Below are 23,753 nucleotides of genomic sequence, written 5' to 3' on the forward strand. Positions count from 1 at the left end.
TATGAGTTTTGTTTGAGTATTGATTTTGCAACCTTGCCTTTATAATATAAATGCCTTTTCCTTATTTGTGAAACATTGATATTTTGGTCGAGATCTTCTGTTTTTTTCATCAAGCTCATTGTGCTAACATATATTAAACAGCAGAACCATGATAAAACATTTAATTATGTGATTAAATGAGGGTTTGTAGGGTTTACTCTCAAAGACCTTGAGGTATCAGAAACTTTTCATTATGTTTTGTGTATTTATCTTCAGCGCTAGTAAATACCATTCTTCTAAATCCCAAGAAAAGCCAATTGCTGTCTAAGTATAAAATGAATGCTAACAGACACTACTCGGATGTTTTTAGCCTACCACAGAGGCTAAAGATAATTTAGAACCATGCATTTTCTGTGCTCCAAGATGAACTCCACCACTAATCTTGCAACCACAAAATGGGTGTGTTTTCACCCAATATTCCTGTTCCTAGTTTAGATTCTGGATTTTCATCTTATATATGGCAATGTTAAACTTGAGGCTCCCACCTCTGCTCTCGCAGATGGTAACGACTTTACCCTCCAGGTGCTCCTGTCTTATTTTTTTTTTATTCAACCACATCCCTCAAACCCTCCAAATGCAGTGCCTGCCTGTGGCTTGTGGCTCCCAGCTTCTGATTGCCTCCACCCAGCTTCTTCTGTTTGACTTTTCTCTCCACCTAAACCACATCTTTTAGTTGACTGGGTGAACCTAAAACAGTCATCAAAGCACACTCCTTTACTTCCCTCTCCTCTTTTTAAAGGCACTACTCTAGAAACTACAGAATTTATTACTATCATATATATTTTTTTTGCCACCACCAACAGAAAATAGAAATAGATCCGTTTAGATATGTGTAATTCTGTTGCATTGTATGCCATTTTGTAGTTACCCTTGTTTTAAAAAAAATCACAACAAATGACTCATGAAATTATTAAGCATATTAAAACACAAACACAGACAAGAATTGTTTAGGAGATGTTTTATTTTAGCCATTATGGTTTACAGAGCAAAATTAATCATTTGGGATAACATTTATAGATGTTTATTTGTTTGCTTGTGAGTTTGCTTTTCATCATTTTCACCTTCTCACAATATTCAAGTCAAATATAAGGATGTCAGGAAGAGCATTCTCTCTGTTTAATCAGTAAGGATATACGGACAACAATAACAGTAAAAAATAAGACACAAAGATTTGAATTTGCCACTGTGATGAGCAACAAGAAAAAAAAATACAAAAAAGACAAAACAAAAAACAACATTAAGAAAAAAAACATGAAATTATCAGAACACAACTTCACATGCTCGATCCACACATAAAATGAAATTGTTAAGGTTTTAACTGTCTTTCTATCCCTGATAACATATTGCATAAATTACTTCCTTCTTATTGGCACCACTGCTTGGATTTTTCAAGTTGAGATGCTTGTATTTCTCAGAACAACAGCACAGTCTGTTGTGCATCAAGGTTTGCAGAACAGGATATTTTGTTTGAGAAATAGTGATGTTTTAGAAGTGACTTGGTTTGATCACCTTATCACGTAGAGGCAATCAGGAACCCAGAGAAAGAGCAATGGACATTATCGGCGGCGAAAACACCATTGGCCTCATCATCAGGGATCTGGATATAAACGGTGTCCTGCTCATTGAGCTGAAGGACAGAGCTACCAGACATCTGGTCCACGAATCCCTTGTTGTACTCATCATAAGTGAACATGATTGGATCACCATTTTTATAAAGTGCCACTAAAGCATTAGCACCATTCACATGCATGCTATAGGAGAAGTAATAGATTCCTGGAATCTGGCAGGTGAACAGACCTGTCTCGGGATCATAGTGCTGCTCTGCATTGTACACAATCTGATCAAACTTAATTGGGGTACCAGATGGGGGATAGGGTGTCACAGTTGCAACAGTGAATGCAGACACAGGACTTTTGACAAGAACCTGGTATGAAGTTTCAGTTTGGCCCTTCTCATATACGACCTCACCAGGAGGACCGGGAGGACCAGGAGGTCCAACAGGACCTGGAAGTCCAGCAGGTCCATCAGATCCAGGAAGTCCAGGTGGACCCTGAGGTCCAGGAATTCCCTTGGCAGCCAAACCAGCTGGGCCAGGTGCTCCAGGAAGACCTGGGTGACCTTTAAGGCCAGCTGGGCCTGCAGGACCTGCTGGGCCAACGGGGCCTCTTGCTCCAGGAGCTCCCGTCTCTCCTTTTTCACCTGTCTCTCCGGGATATCCTGGAAGACCCTTTGGTCCAGCAGGTCCAGATGATCCTGGGGCACCGGGAGCACCTGTTTGGCCAGCATCTCCTTTGTTACCTGGAGCACCTGTAGCTCCCCTTGGACCAGGTTGGCCTGTTGCCCCTGGATAACCCTGTTTGCCTTCAATGCCTTGGGCTCCCTGTTCTCCCTTGTGCCCCTTCAACCCTGGAGGTCCCATTAGACCTTGGTCACCCTTATCACCTTGTGCTCCTCTCTCACCTGGGAAACCTCTTGCCCCTTGAGGACCAGCTGGGCCTGTAGCACCAGTAGCACCTGGATATCCAGTGTGCCCTTTAGCACCTGGCTCACCTTTCTGACCTGTTGTACCTGGGCTACCAGCTACTCCCCTCTCACCTTTTGCACCAGGTTCACCTGGTTTGCCATAACCTGGAACACCAGGAGCGCCAGGAGCACCAGTTGCACCTTGTGGACCTTTTGGGCCGACAGAGCCAGGCACACCTGGGGCACCATTATCACCTGGCTTGCCAGGCATTCCAATTCCAGGAGCACCTGTTTGACCTTTTGGACCTTGTGGACCCATGGGTCCACGTTCCCCATCACGGCCAGGTGAGCCTGATTTACCTGGTTCACCAGGAAGTCCAGATTTGCCAGGTCTTCCAACACCAGGCTCACCAGGCTTTCCGGGAGCGCCCACTGGTCCTGATGGACCTCTCTCACCTTGTGGCCCCTGAACCCCAACACCTCTTTCACCTTTTTGTCCTGGCGCACCAGGAATACCTGGATGTCCTTTAAGACCTGGAGGACCCTGTGGTCCCCCTGCTCCTGGCAGACCAGCTGGTCCAGGTTTGCCTGTTGCAGAAATGCCTGCTGGTCCAGGGCTACCAGCAGGACCAGGCATGCCTCTGGGGCCTTGAGGACCAGGTGCACCAGTATCTCCTTTATGTCCAGGTGCACCTGTGGCTCCAGGTTTGCCGGGTCCACCTGGAGTTCCAGGTTTTCCAGGTGCAGAGTAACCAGCAGGACCAGGTGGTCCAGGGGGTCCCTGTGGCCCTGGCAGTCCTTCACCATCTTCTCCTCTCTCTCCAGGGGGGCCGGGAGGTCCAGCTGGACCTGGCTCACCAGGGATGCCTGGTTCTCCTGCTATGGGTACCACTGGAATGAAACAAGAAGTATATCAGTGGCAATATTAATAGTCATTATGTACATCACTAGCAACAATCAGTTAGAGGTGGAATTGCCACTTCATGTAATTTAATGTATTCTATAGTGTATATCAGGGTTCCTCAAATCTTGCCCTGGAGGGCCAATGCACTGCAGAGTTTAGTTCCAACCCTGATCAAACTCACCTACATCTGATTTTCTAATGATCCTGAAGACATTGATTAACATGCTAAGGTGTCTTTGATTAGGGTTAGAGCAAAACTCAGCAGGAAACTGGACCTTGTGGGCCAGATTTGAAGATCCCTGGTGTAAATACTAAAGGATTTAAAAAAAAAAATAATACACTACGAGCACAATATACCAGTATAAAAATTATAATATACAGTGTTGCTAGAGATCTGGACAGATCAAATTTGGACAGATTTTATAAATGTTTGACTACAAGTGGTCCTATAACCATATAGTGCCTTTTCACACATTTCTACCTTGTTAAAAAAAAATTGTTTGACTATAGAATGGTTCACAGATATAACTGCAGGCTTTTTGAAGTAGAGCTCTTTTCCTAAGAAGCAGGAAGTCAGTATTGAGTTGAGTATGAGTATGTAGATATGCTCTACAGATCTTCTATAAAATTTTTACTCAAGCTCCTTTTATAAAAAACAGAACTAATACATTTTAAAACTTCAAATAATACATTTTAATAAATATAAATAAATCTTATGTGATTCTGTTTTATTATCTTCAGAAACATTTCACTGCAATCGCATGCTGTATTGTTGATTAATAAACTTGACTGGACAAAGGCATCCCAGAATATTTATCCAAAGACTTGGATGTAACTCTTTCTCAAATATTGCATTGTGATTTTAACTAAAAATCCGATTTACTTTATATGTATTTCAGATATTTTGTATTCATACTCACACATTCAGAACAATCAGCTGTCTGAATCACATTACAATACAGATTCTTTTTTGTGCATTTCATAGCTCCACTGCAGAATACAATCCCTGTTTTAAAAATATATATTTATGCGACTAGGGCTCAAGTTTTATAATTGCTTTCATGTGGTCAGATCTATTGGTTTGTAAACTGCATCATACCAAAGGTCATTCTTCTTGGCACAGCTTTTATGAAACAAAACAGATGTGTCTAGATTTTGCTGTGACACACCCAGACAAATCACTTTTCAACATGTCCCTAAGAAGCTAATTCTAAATTGCTCTTCATAACCTTGTGTTGTTTTGATGTGCATGCACTTTCAAATCTAAAACAACACTAAATTGCTTCTACTCAAATCATGGATGACATTGTTTGATATTTCTATTTGAACGTTTTGCAGATTTCATCAAACCATGCAGTTTAAAACAATATAAGAAAACAGAATTAACATACTAAATCTTTCATACAACCTTTCATACATCATACAACTCATTGTTCAACTGAAACTTAGTGAAACAAATGTGGAGAAAGAGGACAGATGTATGTATTTTACATAGAACTAAAGTATCAGATTTATGCATTTTATCCTACCTAAACTAAAATGATTTCAAAAAATGACTTCCAGTATATAATCAGAGACAGAATTACAGCTAGACTTCATATTATGAGGCATCTGTAAATGCATGGCATGTTTTAGCCTACAATGAAAATGCAATTTGAATATTCAAAACCTTAGTCAGGTTTCATTCCACTATTGGTGGAAGCACAGAGTATCAGTAGCCAATCAGAGTGCTGGATTCTACTCATGCAGCTTTGCTATGTGCATACCTATTTTTTTTTACCTCAGATTTGTTTTGCCTGCATTTAAACTGAATGTAGCATTCTAAACTATTGCATCTTTAGATCAAGATTCAGATCATCATTGCACTGCAGAAAGCAAAGAAAAGCATTTTTCAATTTGATACATACCATGGCCTTTCACTGAGTAAGGTTGGTACTGGGGGCCCTTCACCACCTTCTTGACAACATATCTTTCACCATGGGCAGCCGTCAAGGCAACCAGGAGAAGAAGAATGCTTGCTACTCGTAGTTCCATTCTCTGAGGTCAAATCTGCAATGGAATTGAGAGTTAGATGTGATGATGTAAAGAAAACTGCTGGTGGTAAAGACTGCAGACATTCTAAGAAAACAACTGGTTCGGTCATTCTTAAAGTAAACAGCAGCTGACAACCATAAACTATGATTCCAGCTTCCATTCCATTAATAATAACTTTGTTTAAACCATAACTCCGAGCAGTATATAAGAGCGCCCTCCCATCTGCACCTGCTGATAGATGTCATTCAATACCAAGGCCTAGTTCCCCAAAACCCAAGCAAGAGGAACAAATGGACACCTACCGGCATACTTGGGTTCCAAATAAATAAAAAGTTTGACACAGCCGCGGCTCCCACTTCTGAATATCCTTGTGGTAGGAGCCAGACAGGATCTGCTGCTGCCTAGCACAATGATGAGGGTTTTTATACCATATCTGGCCCTTGCATCATTAAAAAAGCACCTACCACACTAGTACCTCCCCTCTCAACGCAAGGCTGTAATTACCAAGCAGATTTGCCCACTGTTGGCATGTCACTTCAGGATGGCTTTTTCTTTGAGTGTTTAGACCCATGATTAGATCTTGTTAAGCTCCCCTCAAAGCTGCAAAAGATGCACATTAGTCCTAAATTTGGGTCAAAAATGACATTTTTAGAGTATGGATAGCCTGTATGATGTGGACTTTCTTGTGTAGTGCTGTTATCTTTAGAAACATGATGTAAACAATAATTCACACAAAAGTTTGTTTGGTTTCTAACATCTGTCTGTCTGCCTTTATTTAAAAAAAAATCAACAACAGTTAAACAATAACTGTCAAAAGTTTCTGACTGCATTGCAAATGTTTGTGTAATTTTTGACTATAAACCTACTGATAGATAGATAGATAGATACATAGATGATAGATAGATATTGTTATTGTTTACATCATGTTTCTGTGTTCAGATACAGATAAAAGTGTCTAAATAGAATGTTTTCAAAATGTGGCATTACAAAACTGCTATTGAAAATTATTTTTCCAATTTCAGCCTGTCTGGTTGTCTTTACGAATTCCTGGCTTTTTTAGACTCTCTGGTGCATTTGAATTTCTCCCAGAAAAACATATACAAAAACATTAGGGGGAAGACAGATCCAGCAGGTTGGTGCGGTAACGGAAAGCCTCCTGCTGTCCATAACAACAAACATGATGTATCCAAATGTGCCTGACCATTAGAGAACATATTTAACTCTTTTCCTTGAGAAATGCATATATACAGGGGCCACTCTGACTGTGTTTGTTCAGCGTGTCTGTTCGGCGAGTGTGTGAGGCTTTCATAAAATTTACTATTTCAGGCCAAACAAGTTTATGGTTCTTTACGTGTGTATTTTTGTAAGTGCTTCACCCAGAAACAGCTAATAAAGAATATATAAAAAGACGTTCTGGAAAATACATCTGACTTTTTTATCCTCATGTGTGAGGGTTATGATGGGCCTTTTCACGAAGCGTCCAGAAGGGGGCGCACATTTTATACTGTAGTCTTTGAGAGCGTGTCTGTGAACGTTTCTGGATTTGTCAGCATCTTCATCACTATGCATTTCTTGCCATTATGGTCCTTTCATCATGTTTTTTTTTTTTCTTTAAATGAGCTCTCTGCCTTACTTTTCCGAGGCTGCTGCTGCTGTTTTTTTCCCAATTTATTTTTGGGTGCATGGGAAACGTGGAAATCATACCCTCTACAACACAAGAGTGGTCTTGAGGTATGATCATGATCGGCTATGTGCGGGAGTCAACAGCTCCTAAATCTTTATATAATAACATATACTGTATGGTTTAACCCATGTATGGTTTAATATACAATGTAGGCCGAAAGACCAGGTTGAATGGAAGATCCCTTTGCACAGATTATAGAAGATTTGTGCCACATAGCATATCATTAAGTGTTTCTTGAACATGAAGTTTGTTTCAACATCTCCAATTTTAAGAATTAGTCTCAATCATGTATAATTTTCCAAAGTGGTGCCTTAACAAACTAAATAGTTTTGAAGAGTAATTGCATTTGACAAGCATTGTTTTAACATGCTCTGCTCCTGAAAAACCAACCTCTTTGACCTGCTAAAATATGCCATTGCTGAGAAAATAAAGACATGCTGTTTCATAGACATGGCATGACATCTAAAAGAAAGATCTCACTATCAGCTGTCTGCAGCATGTGTTTGATTACAGCCTACACTCAGACATTTAATTTCTTCCAAGACTGGATTATTCCTCTTCCTTTAATTCTGACAAGTTATTCACTCTGGTGTTGCTTTAAACCTGTATGTTATTTTGTGAAAAAGTGTAAAAAAGGTGAAAGGTAGCCAAGATAGCATTTATTTGATCTAAAATACAGTAATATTGTGAAATATTTTTACCATTTAAAATATTCTAATATATTTTGAAGTGTTTGAAAGCTGAATTTTCAGCAGCCATTACTTTAGTCTTCAGTGTCACATGAAGTCATTCTAATATGCTGATTTCTTCTTATTATCACAGCTGCTGCTTCAATTTTAAGTGTTTTTTTTCAGGATACTTTGATGAATAGAACACAACTATTTGAAATGCATGTGAAGGTCTTTACTGTCACTTTTGATCAATTCAACGCATTCTTACTGAATAAATGCATTAATTCAAAAAATTAAAAAAATAGGGCTGTTTAATCTAATTACATGATGTGTCGATTAATTAAAAAAACCCACAAAAGATTATTTAAAGCTATCTTAGTATTAAATGAGAAAACATCAAGTAGACATTACACATTGTAGCTTTAGAAAGAAATATTTTATTTGATTGAACTGTATGTAAATGGAAACTATGGAAACTATGGAACATAAAAGAAGATCATTTGAGAAACATCTCAGTATTTTTTTTGTTCATATAATGAAAGTCATGGTAACCAAAACAGCTTTGTTATCAACAGTCTTCAAAATACTTTCTTTTATGTTCCACAAAAGAAAAGTTTAAAACAACATGAGGGTGAGTAAATGATGACAGAATAAAATTTTTTTGGGTGAACTGTCCCTTTTATGTTTTTATTATTATTATTATTTATGTATTTTTTTAAACGAAAGGATACTGCAAATAAAAAACTAGATCTGCCAGAATCCGTGTATCATTCGTCCATTCGTTTTTTGATTTAATATTGAAAGAAGAAACATGAGAAAACGGCTCCTTTTTTGTTTTTTCCAGAAAAACGAAAAACAAGAATTCAGCTTGATTTTTCGTTTTTCATTCAGGGGTGGAAAAATGAATAAACAGCTTGAATATTTTTTAGTTTTTCTGGAAAAAATGAAAAAACGAAAAAGGAGCCGTTTTCTCATGTTTCTTCTTTCAATATTAAATAAAAAAAACGAATGAACGAATGATACACGGATTTGCCAGCACAGGTGGCGGTAAATTCTCCTTTCTTTTGAGGTAAATAACGAAAAGCGTATACACTGTAATTATGAAACAAAGCGTCATGTTTGTCCTAGACAAGTGTGAAATTAACGTGGATAAAAAATTATACCCTGAACCCCACATGAATTTACACAAACTGAGAAATTCAAAAAGTGTTAGGTTGTGTCCCGCACAACTAAGGGTTTTTTTAATCAATCTTTGTGATCACCTTTCCTAATAACATGCTAGTTAGCAAGTTTAGCTTGTAAACGGGCTAAATGTGGTTAAAGTAAACAGGCTCGTCACTCCACAGAGAGAAGAGAGGGGCGGGGCGAGCAGAGCTCATTTGCATTTAAAGGAGCAATCCCCTCAGAATGGGATGATTTTTGCAGAGCTGATTTTGGCAAGGTAAAAAGGGTGTTGTTTTACACAACCATTGAGAATTTTTAACCAAAGTATATTAGTGACTTTTCATTAAGACCCTAAGAATCATATCAAGAATCAGCATCCGATGACCCCTTTAAAATATTTTAATCGCGTTACTTTTTGATAACTATATAAGTGACGTGTTAAACTGACAGCCCAATAAAAAAATCTTACTGACTCTAAATTAGTATATGTCAAACTCAATAGCTTGATACCTTTGTGTTATGAACTAAAATTTAATTAGCTAACTGAGAATTAGTTGTGTTGGCTTGAATTGAAGGATTGAATCATTTAAAGGGGTCATCGGATGCCCATTTTACACCAGTTGATATGATTCTTTAGGGTCTTCATAAAAAGTCTATGATATACTTTCTGAATGTTTGTGTAAAACAACAGCCTTTTTACCATGTCAAAATGAGCTCTGCAAAAATCATCCCATTCTGAAGGATTGTTCCTTTAAATGCAAATGAGTTGTGCACACCCTGCCCCTCTCTTCTCTCTGTGGAGTAACGAGCTGCTCTGAGAGATTGTTTACTTTAACCGCATTTAGCACGTTTAGCCGCAAAACTTGCTAACTAGCACGTTATTAGGAAAGGTGATTGCAGAGATTCATAAAAAAAACCTTATACTCACTTTTGCTGTAGGTGAAGCTGGATCACGAATATTTTGCGCGAACATAGACGCATTTATGTAGGTGGGGAGGCGCATTCCCTTCACAAACAAATGTAATCCACTGTCAGAAGTAAATGACGACCACTATGCTCATTATTACATTATTACAACAAAACACCTCCATCACTCCATCGGAGATATTCTTGTCTAACTGACATCCCTACTTCGAAACAAAGGAGGTCGGGCTGTTACAGCTGATCTGAGGTAAGACGCTCATGTCAATCAACTATTGGGGGAGCGGCCTCTGTCGGTGTGATGCCACATTTGAAAAAGGGGATATTATTTTTAGAGATTAATTAAAACCACTGCATGGATTTTTATCATTATAGGGTAGATGTGTAAATACACTGCCAACACACATTTTGTAATGTAAAGTTTGCATCCGATGACCCCTTTAAAAGAATCATTCCAAAATCACTTAAAATAATAGATATTGTTGGCTCTATGACAAATTGCTTGTGATTTTCATTTAGGATAAGCTAAATAAATAAATGCAAATGCAAAATAATTATTTGTAAATGAACTTATATGACTTAAGAGTTCAACTCACTGACTCAGTGACCTGATTCTTGAGTTAACAGCTCACTGTGTCAGAGTCCTGTGTTCGCCTCCTGTGTTCCACAGATAAAACAACAGCACATGGGTTAGGAATGACACAAAGATGACTAAACAGTGAGAGAATTAAAATCTTCAAGTGAACTATCCCTTTAAAACAGTTTTAACGCCATAAACACTTTCTTCTCTGCTGCTGACAACAGTTCTTTCTAAATATGTCATCGCACCTCCTGCAGTGAAGTCTCCAGCAAACATTCATTTCTGTAAACTATGTTTGTGTTTACAACCCACTAAGGAGGCGAGAGACTCAAAATGCTACTAACATTTAGTTTAATGACAGAGCAAGTATGGGTAGAGTCTGTCTTTTTGTAACATTTTCAGGTTCAGTTAATTTATATCCTTCTTTTAAAAATTGTCAAAACGAGCAGCGTGGAGAGTTTTTCACCCTTCATTTCAAAACCTGAGAGTTCAAGATGGGTCCACCTGATGGAAACATGTTTGCGTTTGCCGTAAAGATCATTAAAAGTCTATATTGTCATGTGAGCGATTTAGTTTTCTTTTTATGAGCTGTGTGATAGGGCCATAAAATGACACAGCACTTAAGTTACGGTGACTTCACTTCACAGTAACAGAGGGAAATATGGAGAATTTAATCTTACAGCCATGTAGGCCTCTGTTAAACTCATTACTCTCTCTGACCCTCTTGTTGTGGTTAACTTCTTACTTTATAATAAACATTATGGCCTGAATTGTAGACATTAATAAAAATAACAAGATACTGTACATCTGAATGAATTGCCTACCTACAGAAAGCTAATGGTTAACATGTTCAGATGCTGTAATGATCTCTTAAAGAGACAGGTCACCCAAAAATATAAATTCTGTCATCATTTTACCACCGGAATCTATTAAATACAAAGTTCTGTTATGAAACTCTAATGGTGCATGCCGAAAGGTTCTAATTCAATTTGATATAATCACATTATCATTCACATGGTGCAGCTGATTGATTTCTTTTCAGCCAATGAGTTTGCCCTTCAACATTCAAATACTTGGCTGCTTGCTCCAACAGCAGCGCTCTACAGAAACCCTCCCTTCCCCAGCTCCACTTGTATAGATCTGCTACTGGGTAATTTCATGCATGTTATTATACGTGGGGGCTATTTCAAATGTTATATGTGCAGATCTATTTTACCAAAACCGAACACATTAAAGGTGCTGTATGTACATTTTTTACTGTACCAAAGCATAAAACACCATAATACAATGAAAAACAATGCTACAGCTTGTTATTCTACTTTAAAAATGTGCATTCCGTGTTGGAATGTCTGTTGTGTTTTGGTCTGTGTGATTCCGTCCACTGCCAGTTTAACCAATAGGATTTCGACACCCCGGTTGCCAGTTGGTGGAAAACACAGCGTACTGGAAGGCAGCCGAACTGGCTCAGAGATTACAGATTCTACCCGACCTAAATAGCTTTGGCATCCATCTAAAAAGCTCTATGACCAGACTCTTATTAAAATGTGGATAAATCAACTCTCTGAAAAAGTTACAGTGTAAGGCTATTCACATTCTTGTTGCACAGACCCAATCTAAAAACCCACGTGAGTGTTGCGTTTAAGTAGGAGGAGGTGGGAGAAACAATATTTTGAATTTGGTCTGCAGTACCCATCTCAACCACTAGCTGTCAATATTACATACTGATTATTATTATTAATAATAATAATAATCAGTTTTACAGTAGATATTTGGTCATTAAAAAAATAATTAGGTTTTGAGGAAAAATAGCTAACAATACAGTAATTACAAATATTTTAATGACAGTAGTCATATTTCTATGCTTTTAAATGGCAAAACATCTGTAATTAAAGCCTGCATTTATTTGATCCAAAATACAGCAAAAACAGTAATACCGTAGTGAAATATTTTTACTGTTTAAAATAACTGGTTTCTATTTGAACATATTTTAAAATGTAATTTATTCATGTGATCAAAACTAAATTTTCAGCATCATTACTCCAGTTTTTGTCACGTGATCCTTCAGATATCATTCTAATATGCTGATTTGCTGTTCAAGAAACATTTTATTATTATTATCTATATATATAATATATAATTTTTTTAATTCTTTGATGAATAGACAAAACCCAAAGATCAGCATTTATCTGAAATTAAAAGATTTTGTAACATTATACTATTTAAAAGCTTGGAGTCAGTATAATTTTTTTTAGCAAGGATGCTTTAAATGGGCTAAAAGTGATGACAAAGACATTTATAATGTTACAAAGGATTTCTATTTCACATAAATGCTGTTCTTCTGAACTTCCTATTCATCAAAGAAACCTGACAAAAAAATACTCAGCTGTTTTTAACATAATAATAATAAATCATAATATTCAAATGATTTCTAAAGGACCATGTGACTGGAGTAATGATGCTACAAAATCAGCTTTGAAATCACAGGAATAAAATATATTTTAAAATATATTCAAATAGAAAACAGTTATTTTAAATAGTAAAAATATTTCACAATTTTACAGGTTATGCTGTACTTTGGATCAAATAAATGCAGGCTTGGTGTCTTCTTTAGAAAACATTAAAAATCTTACTGTCCAAAAACTTTTGACTAGTAGTGTAGCTGTGTATTCTGACGAAAAATGGGAATTTTAATTACATTGCAAAGGTATCTGTGCAATTTAACTGTAAAAAATGTATTTTGTTAAATTATAGAAGGCTACTGTAATGTATTGTCGTTAAAATGCCAAAACACTTCCAGGACAATAGAATCTGTAAACTATTCAGTACTTTACAGGACAGTTGCCTTAGAACAACCTGGGGTCAAGCGTTTTACTTAGTGCCACAATGGTAGTAGTGCAGGTTTAAACCTGCAAGCTTCATTAGCTTTAGCCTTATGTTAGTTGAAACTACATAAGATGATGTTTCTGGCTCACTTCCCAGTGACCAGAGCACTTCTTCACCCAGGAGAAGAACATGCTCTATAATAATTATTGGTTGATGCAACAGGGAGCTGCCTTTGAGTGAGAGTTAAAGATACCCCATCTGGATGGGGACCCAAATTTAAGATTTCAATAAACTAACTGTACCACTAAAAGCTACTTTGCGTTTTATGAATGGAAGGGTGGATGGGAACTACTCAACTAGATTGTTGGTGAAATTATAGGGTCTTGGAAATAGACTCTGAAACCGGTCTCTGGGACGTTTTTCATCAAGCATGAAACGCCAAGCGAACGTTGATACCATCATTGTTATTTGTCCCAAGTGGCAGTATAAAGATCACAGATACTTGAAAAACTTGAAAGTGAAAGGTGTGTTGATGGTGTCAAGTGCGCAACGCTGAGCTCAACGCATTGCTGGCTTCACTCCCTTTTCATCTCAGCCTATAGGTGGGTCTTTTAAAAGCATTGGCAACAAAGAAACTCTTTCTTTGGAGTTGGTATGTCTGATCCGCTACCTTTCAGACATGTCTTGCCTTTCACTCTTTTATGACAGCACATGGAAGAAAAAAATATATTGTGTGTGTCAGGAAATCAAAATCACTTAAAGGAATTGGTTAAATAAAGCTACCTAATGGGTTTTTCAGAACATAAATTTTGGTGGTTAAGTCCTGTATTTAAAGATAATAACTGATCCAAGAGTGTCTTCCAAAGATAATTACAGGTTTTCTGTCTGCAAGAAACAATTTAAGCGGTTTTAGAATAAAACACGACAAACATCTAAAAGCCTGAAGAACACTTTGGAGTTTAAGAAAGCGTTCTGAATGCAGTAGTCAAGGCATTGTGAAATATTATAATATGCACACAAAAAAGACATGGCTTTATCAAATGGATGGATTGTTAACAATGCAAGAGCTCAGTCACATAAATCACAAAACATATACACTTTATAAACGCACCATTCATATGACAAAACAAAAACAAATTACTATTTTCTTTGATCTTGTAAACTCAAAAATTTTTCTTATTTTCTTCCTTTTTATATTTTTTTTTAAACAGACTACACTCTTAAAAATAAAGGTGCTTTAAAGGGTTCCTCACAGCGATGCCATAGAGGAACCATTTTTGTTTCCACAAAGAACCATTTAGTCAAAGGTTCTTTAAAGAACCATCTATTTCTTACCTTTTTACAATCTGAACAACCTTCTTTTGCAACAAAGAACCTTTTGTAAGACAGAAAGATTCTTCAGATGTTAAAGGTTCTTTATGGAACCATTTAGACAGAAAAGGTTCTTCTATGGCATCGTGAAGCACCTTTATTTTTAAGAGTTATTAGAGAAGTCCGACAGTCTATGTCACCAAAGCAAAGTCTCACATTTTTACTTGAAGATGGAGTTTGATTAAACATTTATGTCAAATAAATAAATAAACAAAGAAAAACAAATAAATAATAAAATGATAAATAAAAATCTATAGCTTGCAGGTATTTTATGTTAGCACTTATGTGACTTAAAGTAGCTGAACATACGAAACAAGCCAGAAAAAAAATGTTTTTGAATTACTATGATGTTTTTATACATCCGTAAATAAAGACTGACAACAGTTAACTTCACATCGGCCCTCTTAGCAGTGTTAAAATAATAAATAAATCTATCAAATGTTGAATAAATTATAAACAGGAAGAATCAAAATGCAGAAATGCGCCTATCGTTTGTTTGCCGCCATAACTGCCGTAAAACGCCAAAAGAAGAAGAAGTACCATTATAATCAATGAACCATTATTATACAACCCCAGAGACTCGTTTAATTTCCTCTGATTCGCCATTGCGGTTTCTTTGCTCAACAGCCACGTCTGTGATTGGTCACTATCTTCACTGCTAAACGATAATAATAATAATAATAATAAAGTAAAGTACTGAAAAGAAAACACTGACACGGTAATCATAGGAAGTAATACTACTCCAGACTAGTAAATGCTTCCAGCTGTCCATTTATCTGGTTAAATATTGTGGAGAGGGAGAAAAGCAAGTAAGCTGGTAAGTTATTGCTTAGATGGAAGTGGGTGCTGAGTTTTTACCTTCCTCTGTAAGCCTTGAAATTATTAGAGATATGAAAATATCCATGAGCATTATTCAGTGGTTAACAATCGGCCATGTTGGCGGCACTGAACGTAAACAATGCCACTGAACCGAACGAAACTTGCTAATTTTCCTGATTATTGCAGCTGAAAATAGTCAATTATTGTCATGTTTTGGGCTGTACTAATCGGCCGGACCCGGGAAAATATTTGGAGTACTATAGCCTGCCAAAAGTTATAACAAATCAAGGAGAAGAGTGCTAAAAACTGAGTGACAAAAGGCGTTTGTGGTTTTCCGTACTGAACCAGGATTTCCAGGGCAAGAATCTTGACAACATTTGTGTTTGTTCTTATCATTTCCAGTCAGGTAGGTGAAATGTTAGGCTAATATCTTAATTAATACTGCTTGTATGTGTCTTTACCACCTATTAACTTTAGTTTGTCAAAATATTGCACTCTTTCCTGTTTACTAAGTCCTTCTCTTTATGATTTAGCGGCTTCCACACTTCTTTTAGTAGTTCAATGTATTCAGGAGTACATTAACCGTGCAATCCATGCTGTTGTTTACATCAGAGTATTGTCAATATGGCTGTGCACCCGGGTAAATTGTGACGTAAGTGCTTAGATGGAAGTGTGTGCTGATTTTACCTTTCCTCTGTGGGCCTTAAAGATAGGCATACACACTTTGAAATTATTAGAGATATCAAAATATCCATGAGGTTTATTCACTAGTTAATGGAGGCTGTATTTATTAGAAAAAGTTAGAAAAGTTTCAATATTCTTTTTGTAAATGGTCCATAAATGCTTAAATGATCTGTAGCCAAAGTGTTACACCTTGCATTTCCTCGTTGAGTAAACAGTAAATAATCGTGTTTAAGCAAGACCTCCATTGCCAGACAGTTTTAGCAACATATATTTGTGGGCTAATGCATTTATAAACTACGCCAGTCATAAACAGTTGGAGCCCGGATGAGTAGACAGGTCCTCAGTGGAAAGTCTGGGCTAATATAGGAGCTTGGCACCAAATGATGAGACAACCTCAAGAGTATTTGACTCTGAGAGCTGCAGTGATCTCTGTAATTTTAGCATGTGCCAAAGTTGCTCTTCAGGAACCACAACTGATGACCTGTTGACTTTTAAGAACCACATGTAAGATGGTCTTTCTGCCCCACATATAATGATCTCTTCTGAGGTTTTTTTCCTCAATAGCAACTTTCCGGCCTCGAAGCAGTTTAGTGTTCCAGAATGAGCAAAAATCCTTTTTGTTAAGCTTTTCCCGTATGCTATAGCCTTAGAGTTGTGTGATAAGACATTCTTGAGAATAATATAAATGAAGTTAATTTTTTTGGTAGCTTTGAAATGCAGTAGTGTTGCATTTTCGAAGAGGCACTTTTAAGGTGTTTGTATTGGTTTAAGGGGACACCTATGCTATTTGTAGTGATATATGAATAAATTCAGAGAGGGCAGTTTGTGGTTTTATAGTGTACAAATAGAACAGCTGAAACCACAAGGCTAAACTTGCCAGAAACGTAGGTTTAGAGACTTTGCTAAGTTGTGTTTGGTCGAAATTCAGCTATTAGTGGTAGAAATAAAACTTCAAATTTCCTCTTCTACAGATGTTCCAACTTAGAACTGACAATTGCAGACAAATTACCTTCAGAAGATTTTCTTACTTTGTTTGATTTGCCTTTCCCTAAAGACTTGCCCGTGGTACTCCATTAAAATATCCGCTCATTCATCCACAAACCAAAGCAGACAGCCAAGATCCAAACATTTTCATCTGGACAGGTTTTCTTTATCCTTCATCACCACTTATAAGGGAATTTTGCTCAAAAATAAACTAGCCTTTACTTTCTAAACATGGCATCCTTGTATAAACTACTTGTGAATGATGTATGTTATATAAATATGAACACTGTCGTACATTAAGTAGCATTCACAAATGATCCTCCAAAAAAAAGCATCACTTTAAAGACCCAGAGTGAAGTACCTTTTGTTTTTTCACACAAAGTTGAACATTTAAAGTCAATTGAAGATTTTTATCAGTGTCAAACTACATTTACAGGTTTCCGCCTGTGGGTTTGTTCCATTGAAATTAGCCAAATTATATCGTTGGACCTTGGAAATCCACTGTAATCTATACATTTACCCTCCATTATCTTTCTAAGTTCCGTGACATTTCTGAAACGCCCTTTCCAAATTAAAGGACAGAAATGCGCCAGAGCCCGACATTATGAGCCGTGTGCTTTTTAAAGCAGCGCCTACTCAATCTCCATCTATCTTAATGTGAGATAAGCGGCTGACAGTCAACTTCACGCCAAGTGCTCATTATTGTGAATATGCTAGAGCTATTTTTGATGTTCCTAAACTGTGACAGGTTACTACAGGTTGAAACCTTTGCGTACTTGCAAAGACATATTCTAACATTAATATGCTTGGATATTGAAGTGCACGGTCTTTACACCACTAATAAATCATGATGGTGTCTCTGACATTTATACAGAGATGTACCTTGCTTTTTTATAAGGTCACATCTCTCCTCAGCCAACAAACTCTTTACTGTAGCGCAGTTCAATTAAAACACACTCGCCCACTGTGCTTAATTAAAACCAGATTGATGTATTGGAGATGAGGAGGAAAATAAGAGATCCACCTTTTGGACAATGTTAGCTATACTGATGCATAAACACAAAAACAAGTTTTTAATTTGTTTAAATTTATTATTATTATTATTTTTTAAACTTCATTTAAAGCTAGAGGGCGCTGGAGAGGATGTGATGTAAAACCGTACACTGTGCCAGGGTTCAACAGGTGTCTTCATGTGAACTTAATGAAAATTTATGCCATGCGTAATTTTTACTGTGCAACTGTGATTGGTGGTCTCATAATTTCTCAGCATGTGTCGCTGGGAATTGCTTGTGCGTAGTTTCTCTCCCACCAAGCTACGATTTGTTTGGGTGTGTTCATTTGTGGAAACTGTTGTTGCTGAATTTCTAATTACTGCTTGGCTAATGCTGTTTGGAGTTTCTTAAGTGTATGTCAAGGAATGTTTACTCTTTAATCAAGAGCGTTATATAGCGAATGAATCCACAGAGTTGCTGTAAAAGTGGATAGGAGTAAATTTTGTTGGTCAGAACTTTTTCTCATGAAGAGTGCAGACTTTATTAAGAATCATGTTGATTATTACAATAGTACTTTATTGTCTGAACTATCAGAAATTTGTTTGCCAGTGGCTATTTGCACTTATGTCCAGTGTTGCCAAGTCTGTAGTTTTCCTGTGGAATTGGGCTACTTTAACACTATTGCCACAGGTTGTTTTTCATGTCTGCGGGTTGAAATGACCCCAATAATGTAATATTTACCCCCTGGAATTTTACCAGGGGAACTCCACCAAAAAAGTGTATTTTACCCCCCAGAATGTGGACCCCCCCAGAATTAACTGGGGACCCCACTCAAAATCTGATTGGGCTACTTTTGGGCTAGTTTTGAGTAGCAATTGGGCAGGTTTTGTTGTAAAAATCTGGCAACCCTGGTTACGTAACTTGCAGCTGCGTGCATTGTGGTGGCAGAAAAACACTGATAACAAGTGGAGTGAAACAGGAAAAATCCACAGAATAAGAGATAAAATGTATTGTTGTGCCTTTGGATGTCAGAATTGGAATGCAAATCATTTTATCTAATACTGTCGTTAAAAACGCCATTTGAAGCTAAACGCAGATGTTTAAACAGACTAATGACTGAAACCTGCTATGATTACTCTACTTTTAAAGCATAAATTTGATTTAAACAATAGGTCTACATAATATTCACATATACAGTTCATAGGGGACATATTATATTAGCCCTACAGTTACAGCATGAAATACTATTTAAACTTATAACATTTTACATTTACCTATTTTATCTCACAGCTTTGACTTTTTTTCTCGCAAATGCAAGTTCATATCTCGTATTTCGGACTTTATAACTCAGTTTAACTCAACAATAGTGAACTTGTTTATTCTGAGGGAAAAAAAATGCCACAAGTGTGGAATATAAACTCAAAAGAAAGAATGACAAGTTTATTTTTCTTATCGGAGTTGTGAGATATAATCTTGGAATTGTGAGAATAAAGTCATAATTTTTAAATATAAACTCAAATTTACCTTTTTTATTTTTTTAATCCATGGTTTCCATAGACTACCACTTGAAAACTGTTATTTTCTGCCACCAGATAGGCTCTGCCCACAAGAAAAACATAATCACTGTTTGCAAACACCGAATTGGTGCAATTAATTTATTGTACTTTTTGCAAATAGTGGAAATTATCTGCACTTCTATTGTAGTACATTATAAAACAGTACGCAATAATAATGTATTGAGTGTAAATTCTAATTCTAATTCAAATTATTAAATGAATGCCACCATATTGGGACAATAAAACCTACATTAATTTTACCCGACACTTTTTCAACTTTTTGATTATTTCCTTCATTTTTATTGAAAATAAGTGTTTTTCGGAAATGACATTTGATCGCGTCAAAAGGCTACAGTACACACTTTACATCTGCGCCACTGGAGCTGATGTTTGACAATCATCTTTTGTAGTAATGACTTCCCCAATCACACGTTGGTGGGCGGAGTTAGTGTAAATAGCCTCTGCCAACAAGCCTACTGAGGAAAAAAACAGATTCAAACCATCTACACCAGTGGAACTGATGTATGACAATTGTCTTTTGTAATGTTGACTACCCCAATCACACATTGGTGGGCAGAGTTTTGGTAAATAGCCTATGCCAACAAGCCGGGCTATTTGTACTTAGTGTAAATAGACACTCCGAATTTGTTTTGCAACAGATTTAGCTTTTTAGACCTGATAGGACCTGATATAAATCGCAAAAGTAAATTTGCTATCCCATTGTTTCGCATGTATTATGTGCTGCTTTTTTTTTTTTTTTTTTTTTTTAACAATTTGTACATTTTGTGAGGAAGTTTTTACGCATGTGAAACTTCCAAACATGCAAATGCAGATTTTTTTTTTTTTAATTCTGAAAACTAAACTGCAACAAACATAATGTCTGAATACATTTTTGCCTTAGGCCCTGTTCTACTGATCTTTCCAGATATGTAGAAGTACTTCTTGTGCTTGACCATGACAACATGGCAAATAAATTGGACAGTCATACAGAATTATGGTTATGGATAAATGGTGGTGGTTTTAACCACCCTCAATTGTGAAAAACGACTTTTAACTGTAACAGAGAATTTGAGGGTTAACGCACTAAAAACAAGGATAACAATGCCACAGTGTGAACAGATTCGAACCATCTATGACACTGGAACTGATGTTTGACAGTTAGTGTTGACTACCCCAATCACAGTTGGTGGGCGGAGCTAGTAATAGACTCTGTAATAGACTCTGCCAACAAGCTGGGCTATTTGTACTTAGTGTAAATAGACACTCTAAATTTGTTTTGCAACAGATTTAGCTTTTTAGATGAAGGACCTGATATTAATCGCAAAAGTAAATTTGCTGTCCCATTGGTTTGCATTTTTTTTGTATTTTTATTTATTTATTTATTTTTTACTAGTGCACTAACTGTAAAATGAGCAAAACCTAGATGAGGAAGTTTTTAAGGAGGGCTATTTGTACTTAGTGTTTTTGTAATTTGTTTTGCACCAGATTTAGGTTTTTAGATTAAGTACCTGCTTGCAGGTACTGATCTTAATAACAAAAATAAATTTGCTGCCCCATTGTTTTGCATGTATTATGTGCTTCTTTTTTTTTAAATTACCGAACATGCGAATGCAGATTTTTTGAAAACTAAACTGCAGCAAATATAATGCCTGAATACATTTTTGCTTTAGGTCTTACTCTACTTATCTTTTCAGATATCTAGGAGTACTTTTTGTGCGTGCCTACTTTCATCATGCATGCTGAATTTATTTTATGTATGACAACATGGCATATAAATAGGACAGTCATACAGAATTATGGCTGTGGATAAATGGTGGTGGTTTTAACCACCCTCAATAGCTAAAAACGACAGAGAATTTAAGGTTTAACGCACTAAAAACAAGGATAACAATGCCACAATGTGAACTTCCATGAGTCAGCAAAACCAATTACTCTCCTTCCCAGAAGCAGGGATGCAGTAGGGTTAGGAAAACTGCTTTAAATGTATATTACACTCGGGTCTTCAAGTTCAAACCCCAGTCAAAGGAACCACCCTTGAGCGTACTCTCGGTTTAGTGCCAGCATGGCAATATTGTTTTACGATTCCAAGATCTGTAAATTTCCATATTTATTTCACGGCTTGTTATATCATATTTAAACTCAATATCTTCATTTTCCCTTAATTAACACATTCAAGCCAAGAGTTTTCTATGGACGTCGACCAATCTCACAAAGTCATTAGTCCTCATAGTCCAGCTCATTATGGTAATAACCCGTAAGTAGAAGATAAACAGCTCTCCAAATATGGTGGCGTGTTCATGAATCTATATTTACTTCTCAAAAACATCTGCATGCAAAAGGGCCCATTTACTACAAGTTTCAAAGCCAGTTCACCTTCCCAGCTTGCGCAGCACTTCTGCATACTAAACAAATTTAATTTTAGCTGTTAAATAGCAGTCTGATGACAAATTGGAAGGCAGCTGAAGTTTGACATTGCCATTGTTACATGTTAATTAGACTGATTGCACGACCGTCAAACATGCTAACAATGAGCATTCAGTCCACTGTGTGAGGATACGACAGCTAGACAAAGAGAGAAAGATGTGTGCCGAGAATGAGCAAATCCCATATGCCCTGCTGTGGGATTATTCTACACGCCACACTACAGGCCATGTCTGGGAGCCAGGATGCATGGTAGGAGCCTGTGGTCTTTGCCTCTCCCCCGGTGTCTCCAGTGGTCTACGCTGTGACTATCCCCTGGTGGCCTGGCTCCAAAACCGAAGGTAAAGAAAGCTATGGAAATGACAGCGTTGCTTATAGGGGTTGAAAAATAGATATGTTTTGATCATCCTTTGGGTGTTTATTCTCGGATTTCCTCACTGTAGCATTAGCTTCTTCAAGGAAACTGCAAATTAGGGATGTTCTATCTTTACGTCTTTTTGGTACCTTACCATTATTGCTATCCAAAGGTTGCAAATTAAGATTCTCCTTGTGTCTCAGCAACCACCGAGGCCAGAAAAAATGCGTCATAAAGAATACGCTGTAACTGTTTGCGGCTTATTTGCTAAATATGGCCGAGATGCACTTCCTCTTATATACAGTACCAGTTCCGAGGGCTGTACTGTATTTAAGCAGCTACCTGACACTCACAGTGTGATGTCTTTTTGTTCAGAAGCCCAACAGATGTCTCGGGATTACTGCATCTTGGCATCACTGGCACCAACAGCAAACTGAGCATCTTTGTGTAGTTCTTCTAGAAAATAAATTCTGTCATTAACTCACCCTGCATTTCAAAACCTACATTTTTTTTCTGAAGGAACACAAGTAGACTTTTTAAAGAATTGTTACGCAAGAGTTTGGTATTGAGGAGCTCTCAGGCTCCAAAAAAGAAAGAAAAACTTGTGTGTTGACGCTCACATTGCAAGTCTTCCAGCCAAACAAATGTTTTTTTTTTTGTGAGAAACATGCTAAAATTAGTAAGTTTATACTTTTGCCAAAAAGTACAGTTTGTATCCATGCCTTGAATTAAAAATAGTGCATCAGTGTCATTGGCGATAAATGTAACCCTGTGGTTTTTTTGGTACAATATTTGAGTATAATGGTACAATGTATAGTATGTTATGGTATATATTATGCAGGTCAGTGACAAAATTTACTAGATATAAAAATATATACACAATTTACGGCTGTCACAATATCAGATTGTTCACTACACGACTATTGTGGCCTCAAAAAAAATCACGATAGTGATATATTGTGATATCTATAGATATCTTAAACAATGAAAATATATATTTTTTTCTTTTTGACCAGTGAATTACATCACAGAAGAGACTAAAACCATTATTAGTTTAGCAGTGTCAAAGACAATTTATGAGTATTTAATAAGTACTTATTTTTACTCCAAACTTGCGTTATGCGTCAAGTGTTTGAAAAAACTTTCTTCAATAAACTGATTATTATTTTATACTATTCTTTAAAGCGTTTGCACGTCACGATTTGGTCAGGCACCCCGATGCACGGCCATATTGGCAATACATATAAACAGCATGGATTGCACAGTTAATGTACTACTGAATACGTTG

At 36.8% G+C, this 23,753-nt stretch overlaps 2 protein-coding genes across 2 annotated transcripts in view; one reads left to right on the forward strand and one right to left on the reverse strand.

Moving 5' to 3' along the window:
• Positions 1-1,302: 1,302 nt before the first annotated feature.
• Positions 1,303-5,855, reverse strand: col10a1a (collagen, type X, alpha 1a). Its single transcript, XM_051132594.1, has 3 exons — positions 5,743-5,855; positions 5,314-5,455; positions 1,303-3,393 (listed from the first exon to the last, which is right to left on the reverse strand). Exons 2-3 carry the CDS (start codon positions 5,438-5,440, stop codon positions 1,553-1,555), a joined length of 1,968 nt encoding a protein of 655 aa, XP_050988551.1. The 5' UTR covers positions 5,441-5,455; positions 5,743-5,855; the 3' UTR covers positions 1,303-1,552.
• Positions 5,856-22,391: 16,536 nt separating this feature from the next.
• Positions 22,392-23,753, forward strand: part of bach2a (BTB and CNC homology 1, basic leucine zipper transcription factor 2a) — an 88,243-nt gene continuing 86,881 nt past the window's right edge. The window contains exon 1 of the mRNA XM_051133920.1: positions 22,392-22,451. The gene's annotated coding sequence lies outside the window, so the exon portion shown is untranslated. The remainder of the gene's footprint in view (positions 22,452-23,753) is intronic.

The sequence above is a fragment of the Labeo rohita genome, chromosome 17 (assembly GCF_022985175.1).
Source record: "Labeo rohita strain BAU-BD-2019 chromosome 17, IGBB_LRoh.1.0, whole genome shotgun sequence".
In the NCBI taxonomy this organism is placed as follows: Eukaryota; Metazoa; Chordata; class Actinopteri; order Cypriniformes; family Cyprinidae; genus Labeo; species Labeo rohita.